Raw genomic sequence first — 9,589 nt, 5'->3', positions numbered from 1 at the left:
ACAAACATTAACACTATTATCAGACTAACATGCCCTGACTGGTCTGTGAGCAGGACTAACTTTTTACATCTGTTCAGCAACAGCAAAATGTTTCCTCTGTAAATAAATCTCTACCCCAGGAGATTTACACATTGATCAATAACTACAGCAGGATGAAATCAAGGGTACCTGTCCATCACTAAACCTCATATCTTAAGCATGTAAACAAGGAAATTAAGAACTTTAAAACTAGTCCAACAACTTGTGCATGTCTTTCAAATAACTAATAATTTACATGAAGCTGTTTTTGGTTGAGTAACTTGGAGCTTTGCTTTAATCTGAACCTGAAAATGAAGCAAAAACCAGTTTTCCTCAGCTAAGTTACCCAGATAATTCAGCACATCTTTGGACACAACTAACAACTTCTTAGTTGTTTGCATTTGTCTGTAGATTCAAAGACCTGGGACCAGGTAAACACTAACAGTAAAAGATGTGAGTTACCTTTTCCTTGCCATTTGGATCACTTATTACACATTTACACTTTGATCTGTGTTTGCACCTGCCATCTGTTACCCGCGCTCTGTTCATCATCTGGACACTTGCGCCTCACAATTACAACTATACAGGCACAATTACTGTAGCCGGATCACAGAGGTATGTCTGGAAGTTAAAACACCTCGAGGGTGACTCAGCAACTGCGCCAAAAGTTTCTACCCCTCTTCACACCCTCTAGGGGGAGGGTGGAGCCAGACTGTCCAGCGTCCGCCCCTTCTGATGGGACAACTGGGCCCAGGTCAGTCAGTGAAGTTGTGATATTTCAGAAGAGATAACTTACAAAGGTCAGATGAAACTTTCATGATCCCCGCGGACACAGTTGGTAGAATCATCCATGGCGAGGTCAAAGGCGAGAGTGTACACTTGTTGTGCACTGACGCTGCTCTGCGTGGTTATTATAATTGTGTGTATTGCTGTATTTGTGAGGCGCCAAGAGTCGCCAAGTGTGAAGTGTCCCGATGATACTTACCCAAGAGCCGCAGTGGCCGCAGACTCTGGGAGATGTTCAGAGGTTGGACGGTGAGTGACTCTTTTCTCATGGCTTCAAAAATAAATGCAGTTGATATGGTCAGTAAGGTGTAAGATGGTTATGGTTACACACACATAACGCACAATAAACACGATGTGTTTTAAGGAAGCCAGCTTTTTCACTTAAAGTGATTTTGAAAATCAGCCTTACCTTTCTAACCGTAAATTACCCGTTTTCTTTTTTCTGTTGTTTCTCTGCACTAACAAAATTATGTCAGGATTGTATCTTAAATTGTAACATGCTTCATTTCCTGGTTTTAACAAATTCGAGTTTACACATTTCATGTTTTTTTTCATGTCACTAACAAGGAAACGGAATGTGCTTTACATATCGCCAGCCAATGCAAAAACCTAAGCACGCCTCATCTTTACTTGGCAGAAACATGCAGTTTAACTAAATCACATTGATCTGGATAGTTACGATAAGTGTGAAAACTTGTAGGGACATCCTTCAAAGAGGGGGTTCAGCGGTAGATGGCGCCATTGCTGCGCTGCTGTGCACCTCCGTCATAAACCCACAGAGTATGGGCATCGGAGGGGGGTCCATGTTCACAGTGATGGACAGATTTGGTGAGACGCATTCATTCATTCATCCCCCTAATAAAGCAAAACTAATGAAATGACTCTCCTGCTGTGGTGACAAAGTTAATTGAGAATATCTCCTCTCTCCAAAAGGTAACGTGAAGATCATAAACTCCAGAGAGACTGTACCGAGGATGTTTAAACCTGACCTGCTGAAGTCATGCCCCAAGACCTTCCAGCTGCTGCAAGGTACTGCTCTGACAGAAAGACATCAATCAGTTTTCTGTTCCTGACTACTTTCTTGGGGAGCCTTGCTTGTTTATCTTGCTCTGGCTCTTGTGTTAGATATGAGGCTACTGGGTTACTGGGCTCCTGCATTATCACACTGGAGGAAGCAGTGATAAGCATAAACATTCTGCTCTCAGTACCAGGCTTCTTCCTTTCGAGGAATTCAGCATGGTCCACATCTGGAGAACTGTATGTACCACATAAGGGCATGAAGTTGAAAGACTGATGTGAGGTGTAGGGCTGAAGATACCATCAGTCCTTTCTTGGACATGTAAATGCCTTTGTTTCTCTGGCTCTGAGCCAAAACCACACACACACACACACACACACACACGCACACACACACACACACACACACACACAGTCCTCATCACTATTTATCTTGTTGCAACATACATGTACTTATAAGCCCATATAAGTAGACAGGAAAGTGGGATCTGTAAATGATAACAACTTTATTTTAGTGTAGAACACAAAAAAACAAAAGAACTAAAACGATTTAAAAGAAGTTATTCAGAAGCCATTTTATGAAAACGTTGTTAATAATATTATTGCATTGCAATAATATTGCATTGGATTAATGCTCAAGCGACACGTTATAGCTGTAGCTGGTTACAGTTAATGTAGTTTTATCTACTTTGTATACAGTTTGGTTTAGTCCAGTGGTTCCCAAGCAAGAGGTCAGATCCCCTCCAAAGGTATATCTGGGTGACTGTGAGGTGATTAAAGTTGTACAAAATTGTATTGTGTCTTAATCTGAAAAGTAACTAGCAACTTTAGCTGTTAGTTTAAATGTATAGAGTAACTGTCGACCACTGACCTTCCTGCCTGTCCATCTATCCATCCAGGTGGCCAGTGGATTGGGATCCCAGGGGAAATTCGAGGTTATGAAAAGGCACACAAGCTTTATGGGAAGTTGCCGTGGGCCACCCTCTTCCAGCCGACCATCCGACTGGCCAGAGAAGGGTTTCCCATGCCTGAAGTCCAAGGTCGATACGTTCAGAAAATTGATAAGAACCTGAGCCAGACACTATGGTACGAAAGACACCCAGAGAAACATTACCCCAAAATATGATGAAGAAAAAAACATACATACATTTTACTTTTCTACATTTGGACGAAATTTTCTCTCATTGCCTTTGTGCTTTAGGGACTTATATTCAGATGGGGATGGGAACTTGCTGAAGACTGGTGACACAGTGAAGTTTGAGAAACTGGCCGACACTTTGGAGAAGATTGCAGATCAGGGGGCAGACGCCTTCTACACTGGACAAATAGCCGAGGACTTGATCCGTGACATAGAGGAGGCAGGTATTGTGAGACAGGTTTCATCATAAACTCTTTTCCAGCTATTTTCTATCTCTGCCTGGCACAATGACCTAATTACAAAGGAACAAATCAATTGGGTGTGTAAAGCACTGCAGTGATCACTCACAGACTGCAGTGTGAGCTGCCTGGATCCATTAAAAGTCTTGATTATATGGGGCTCAGATGTGTCTTCTTCAGTTTCACTTAGCAGAAGCATTTGTTTCCATGTTTTTGCTCAGGGGGGAATCTCACAGTGCAGGACTTGGCATCATATAGAGTTACAGTGACTGATGCGTGGGCTGTTCCTCTGGGAGAGTACCAGATGTACATACCTCCACCCCCTGCAGGAGGCATCATCCTCAGCTTCGTCCTTAACATCATGAAAGGTTCCTGCTGTACACAGACTGCAGAGCTGCTGCTCTTCTACACTTTCAAATCACATAATGAGGCATGGCAGCTATGTTCATGATCCAGATCCAGTCAAACGAGTGCTTTTATTGGTTGTTGCATATATAATATACAGTTAAAGAGACTGATTGATGGAGTGAATATAAGTTTGTTTCTGTCTTGCAAGAAGAGGACCTAGACCAATCTATAGATCATAGAAACAGAGCAAACACAGTTTGCTTTTATTTACAGGATTTGGCCTGAATCCAGCATCTCTGACGGGTGAACAAAAGACTCTGACTTATCACCGCTATGTTGAAGCTTTGAAGTTTGCCAATGGATTGAAGAAATACATCCATCAACAGTCCAGTTCAGAGGAAGTAAGAATCATAAAATGCTCCCATGAACATTTGTCTACACATGTCTAAACATGCTGGTGCTGCATATATCACCATTATGTACCTATATGCACCCATCTCCATCAGCCGCATACAAAACTTACCTAACATGTCAAAAGTAAACCTACTTGTTTTGCAGAATAGGTGTGGCTCGTTTCAACCACTGAACATACTATTCTGATGTTTTTATTACAAAGCATATTTTATTTGTTCATTCTGTGCTTTGTATAAAGAATTATAAAATGAGCAAAGTGAAACAGGTCTTACACCCACTTAAAAGTGAAGCCTACGTGTGAACAGACTGGTTTATCTCAACATCAGTCAACATATCAGTTGCAACTCTTCCTTGTGTTGTTATTGTGATCCAAGAAATACCAATGTGTCATGTTAGGTTGTGCAGATGTCGAACCCTATCTGAACCCTACCCTATCCCTATCTGAAAAGTCAGTGACTTGAATAGAGGTAACTTTGAGCAATGGCTTGTTGTTGCTTTTTCAGTTTTTGCCTGTGTTATTTATTGGTTGTGTTGCTGTTTTAAGCCCATAGTTGCTGTCAGTTACAGCCAAAGCCTCACTGATTTCTCCGGTTAGTTGATCTGCTGTTCTGTTCTTTTCATTTTTCTGTAGTCCTGGTTATTCTGAAAAGAAATAGGTGCAAAATATTTGAAACGAGTTTTAGAGGTAGATAAACAGAAGTCGTAGGACTCCAAGGGTCAAATTTAGTTCTGATTTCATTTCTTTTTTGTTATCTCTGCAAAGCAACTAGGATCAAAACTTTACCCTTGTAATTTGTTTTTTCGCAGATGGCAAGGAAATTCACAGAGGACAGCTTTGCCGACCGCATACGGAGCTTGATCAGCAGCAGCACGACTCATGATCCCCAGTACTACAACATGACCCAGTATCTGGACAGCATGGGCACCACACATGTGTCTGTGCTGGCTGAGGATGGATCTGCTGTGTCTGTCACCAGCACCATCAACCACATGTCAGTATCTGAAAAAGATTCGCTTCACAGCAGGAAGCCAGCCTTGAGATATTAGTGTTGGTTTTACAGTGGAGGATTAAGAAGGTTCAAGAGTGAGAGAGGTTTTATGAGCGTCATGGTTTTTTGATTCTGTTCACTTTATGTACTTTCTCCACAGATTTGGCTCCATGGTTTATTCTCCGAGAACTGGAGTCATCCTCAACAATGAGCTGGCCGACTTCTGTGGAATTGCCGATAACATCTCTCCTGGTAATCATCGATCAGCATGGTTTTTATTTAACAGTAATTAAACACGAGTAACACAGGTACATGTTTTTTCATATCCATAGAATAACCGTCTGTTTCCTGTTTTGTTCCTGTATTACTGAGGATGGAACACAACATAGACGTGCTAACTCTCATTCATAAGGGTCTTTCAAAGTTCAATATATGATATAACTTCTAATGACACATTTACTGTTCTGTTTGTGGTCCTCTAGCATCTAAATACTACTACTACTGACTTTTTTGTTACAGCTGCTTTTAAACTTTATTTGAAGTTTTAATTGAACCTGTTTGTGGTCTCAGATAGTCCAGCTGTAAAACATGGGTAAAAACCAATGGATTTTCATGCGCTCTATAACTCTGATTAGTGTTGAAAGTACTTCTTAGGTAGCACTACTGTCACGGCTAGAGCAAGGACTTGGACCCAAACACATGACCCCACAGACGTAATAAAAAAATGATAGTGTTTACTCTAACAAAGTTTCAAACAAGGATCACTCATAAAGGGGAAAAAGGCACAAAAACAAAAATACAAAACATGAATTCAAAATCACTCTTGTGAGGAAAAAGACTGGACAACCTGAGAAACCAAATCCAAACAAGAAACAAAGTAACAAATGATACACAACCTGACTTGAAACACAATGACTAGATCACTGGACAAGAAACAAGACAATAGACGAGAACGAACTGACAAGAACACAGGGAAATGACGAGACTTAAATACACAAGGCAAGGGGCAACAGGTGAAACCAATTAGGGCGGGGCAGACAATCACAAATGGAGGGAAACAAGACAAAGACAGGAAGTAGAACAACACAAGATACACAAGGGCCATGGTTTCAAAATAAAACAGGAACTACTAACAAAATTTAACAACCTAAACAAGAGTCCACAAAAGGGTTCAAAACATAAAAGTGTTCAGAAAACAGCCCCCTTAGGGGCTAGTCATGACAACTACCACCCACTGCCCAAATCCAAAATAAGTCTATATGTCTGTGGATGTCTAACAAGGAGTTATGCCTCTTTTTGACCCCAAACAAAAATTGTTAAAAAATGATTAAAAAAACACTCTTGCTCAACTGTAGAAACACAGTTTGTATAACATAAATGGTCATTGTAGTCTAATCTTGATGTGTTATTTGTTAATGTGGTAATTTATTGAGAGTTTGGTGCCTTTTATTAAAAGTACATAGCACACACGTGGCCTCAGTATTCACTACAGTCAGATGTCAGCTGTTGAACAAAGGTAAACTCACATGTGCAGGCTGAGTAAATGCCCTTGACTGATGCTTGTCTGTGATTCCCTTTGAAAGGCACTCTGCTGATTGAATTTATAATCATTTTCTTCTCGTTCTTCTCACTTTGATGAGTCTGAATTGTGTCCGTCTGTCCTGTCAGTCAAGGCTTTTGTTGTGTTTGCAGGGGAGCAGCCTCCTTCCTCCATGGCCCCCGCTGTGCTGAAGTCTCAGTCGAAGACGCTGGTGATTGGATCGACTGGTGGGAGTATGATCACGACTGGCATCGCCTCAGTACGTGTCCATGGCAATCACACTAAGTGCCCTTAAGATAAATTGCTGCAAACTAATGCCCCTCACTGTTGTCACTGCCAGAGCTGCCTTCACGAGTGTCTTCACCATGTCCATAATCCATTCTGTAATCATCACTTTCCCATCTGGCAGATTACAATGTATTGTTCTGGCTCTCCTCTAGACGCTCATGAACCACCTTTGGTTTGGAAAGAACCTTAAGGATGCCATCGATACTCCGGTTGTTTTTGTCAACTCTAAAAATGCATTGAAGTTTGAATCCAAATTTGACGAGGTAATACATTCAATACATTTATTTCATAAAGTAAAAAATGATGCTACTTTTGTTCTGTCTGAGTCTCTTCTTTTCTCTTCAGAATGTAATTGAGGGTCTTAAAGCTTTGGGACACAATCAAGAAGCAGCAACCAGTTTCTACAATGTGGTCAACGCAGTGGAGAAGGAGGACAGCTGTATCTGTGCTGTGTCTGATGCCAGGAAAAAGGGCAAAGCTGCCGGCTACTGAGACCGTGAGTCAGTGACTTTGGTTTGTGCGGGACGGCCTGAAGGTTACAGACATTCCTGCTGCCACAGATGCACAAAGGTTGCAAGAGACGGCGTTTGTCCAGCTGGAAAAATCATTGTACAAGGCACTGAGTAAGAGGCTTGTTCAGCTGAACGCCAACAGTAACATGTACCAGTTAAACATAAAGTCTCTGTAACAGTGACATGATGGATTTAACTGTGCAAGAAAAAACTACTGCCCATATCTGTGATTGTACCTGACCTACTGTGACTCTTTTATTCAGCTTTTTTTAATACACATTTTTATCTCTCATGGCATTTCTCTCAGTTTTTTTTACAATTTCTGACGTGTTTCTCTTGTAAAACAGACGACAATACTGATCAATGTTCATTTCATTTTTCACATCATACAAGTGGCTTGACAGTATATTCATGTTCATATCTGAGACATACACAGCAGGCTATTTTAGACTGTCTCACTGTCTTAATAACTTGTTCATATCTGGTATTATGCAGAATTGACAATCTCAGTACTGGAGCACTGAGTTCACATGCATCTTATTCTATCATGAAAACCATGTTAAAACATTTGAAAACATCCTGAAAGAGACTTTGCGGTGTGAAAATATCCTGCTTCAAATGGGAGCATACAATAAATGAAATGTTAAGAAATAAATAAGTCCTGGTTACAAACAAATAGCAATTACAAGAGCTGTTTTTGGCTGCACCAAAGTAAACCTCAGCTGGGCAGGTCAGTCCCTTTAACCTGAGGTCACTGCTATTGAAATCCGCTCTGTAAATCCTTTCCTTTGTGCCATAATGTATTCTGAACAACCTGCGTGACTTCTCTGTGCTGCTTTTCATAAATTATTTTTCATTTTTGGGATGGAGCATGCTGCAGCTGGAGCAAGATAATCAGATCTAGTAGTGACTCACACAAACAGGCGAGCAGTTTCAGAGAAAGTTTGTGAAGGAATATGATGCACTTTCTGTGTCTATCCAAAGGCCTACATGAGCCACATTTCATTCAATAGATAAAAGAAATTGATTTTTCTTTTGTTATTTTTCAGTTCAAATCCAGGGAAATAAATCAATCCTGAAAGGAAAAGGTCAGATAATAAGATCCTGGTGATTTTCAGGGTGGGCTCTGTTGCCCTGTCACATGGTATTTGGACCTCGGGGGGTGTGACAGTCACACTGTGCCCTGACCTTATAGGAGCCACCTGTTGCAAATGCCACATTACCATGTCTGGCAGCAGGAACAAAAGGTTGCCAGGAGAGGATCATGGGTAGGGCCTCATGCGATGACCACCCTGCCTTTCCCTGGTAAACGGTGGCAGCTCAGGCGTTTCCCTGACAGCACACAGCGGCACAGATGATCTGCTGGCTCAGAAACAAGTACAGCCCTCCAACAACCAATCCTGAACAGCACGGTCTGAGCTGATTTCTTTTATTGCCCTATTTGCAGGCTAATCTGCATAAATAAATCCTCTGTTTCTGCAAGCAACCTCAGGTTGTGTTAGTGACCCAGATGTTGCAACCTTTCAATATACTTTTTTTTTGGCAAGATCTTCAAAATAAAACAAATCACTTCTCAGTTTGGTTCGGTTCTTTTATTGGCAGTCAGTGTTTGGCATGAGACAAATACACACAGGCTACAACAAGGACGAGTTTGACGTCGACACAAAAAACATAAACTACAAACCAAGCGGACAGTGCTCTCCATTATTCAGATTAAACATTTCACATGAAAGGTGTCCATTCTGATTGTAAACTACATTTACTGAACTATTTTCTGTTTTGCTGTGTAATCCCATCAGCCACGTCCCCTTTTGTTTACTGTTCAGGCTTACAGCAGGAGGTCACTGGGCTCAGTTTCATAGTCATTAGAGTCATTATTATAATTATCGAGTCGGACAAAAGACGAAACATCAAAACAATAACACAAATAATTACAGCAGTAATCTGACATTTTACTGTTACAAACACAGATAACACACATTTAAACATTTATTATATATCTGGTGTTGTTGTTTTTAATGGTCCTTCTAACAATCGTGAGATATTTGGTCATCATTTCACCTTAAAGAGGTATGCTTTCAGCTCCTGTTCTGTAAATATCTCTAGTTATAAATAATACAGAGTATATGCCATGGAGAAACTGAAATATAAAAAGAATAGTGCCTTAAAGTGCATTGCAGTGTTTCGGTCAGTCTAACTTAATCATTATGTGCTACTGTAGACAGACTATAACCAACAGATAACAGTCATGGCTGTGTCTCAAACACAGAGCCAATGAATTTCAATATATGGAAATGACA

General features: G+C 40.8%; 1 protein-coding gene across 1 annotated transcript; it reads left to right on the top strand.

Annotated features, from left to right (window-relative positions):
- Positions 1–744: 744 nt before the first annotated feature.
- On the top strand, positions 745–8,769 carry LOC121184405 (glutathione hydrolase 5 proenzyme-like). The gene is made up of 12 exons (XM_041042044.1): positions 745–1,053; positions 1,505–1,632; positions 1,738–1,833; positions 2,721–2,907; positions 3,023–3,183; positions 3,420–3,566; positions 3,820–3,947; positions 4,768–4,952; positions 5,110–5,201; positions 6,642–6,748; positions 6,930–7,040; positions 7,123–8,769. The coding sequence occupies exons 1-12, from the start codon at positions 869–871 to the stop codon at positions 7,267–7,269; spliced, it is 1,674 nt and encodes a 557-aa protein (XP_040897978.1). The 5' UTR covers positions 745–868; the 3' UTR covers positions 7,270–8,769.
- The last annotated feature ends 820 nt before the right edge of the window (positions 8,770–9,589 follow it).

The sequence above is a fragment of the Toxotes jaculatrix genome, chromosome 7, assembly GCF_017976425.1.
Source record: "Toxotes jaculatrix isolate fToxJac2 chromosome 7, fToxJac2.pri, whole genome shotgun sequence".
Lineage (NCBI taxonomy): Eukaryota > Metazoa > Chordata > Actinopteri > Toxotidae > Toxotes > Toxotes jaculatrix.
This window is presented reverse-complemented; position numbering and strand designations above follow the sequence as displayed.

Excerpts from the sequence above, each read along its gene's own strand:
- LOC121184405 (XM_041042044.1), top strand. The coding sequence starts at position 869 with ATGGCGAGGTCAAAGGCGAGAGTGTACACTTGTTGTGCACTGACGCTG. Across the intron at positions 1,834-2,720 it reads GACCTTCCAGCTGCTGCAAG|GTGGCCAGTGGATTGGGATC; the intron begins GTACTGCTCTGA and ends CTATCCATCCAG. Across the intron at positions 2,908-3,022 it reads AACCTGAGCCAGACACTATG|GGACTTATATTCAGATGGGG; the intron begins GTACGAAAGACA and ends TTTGTGCTTTAG.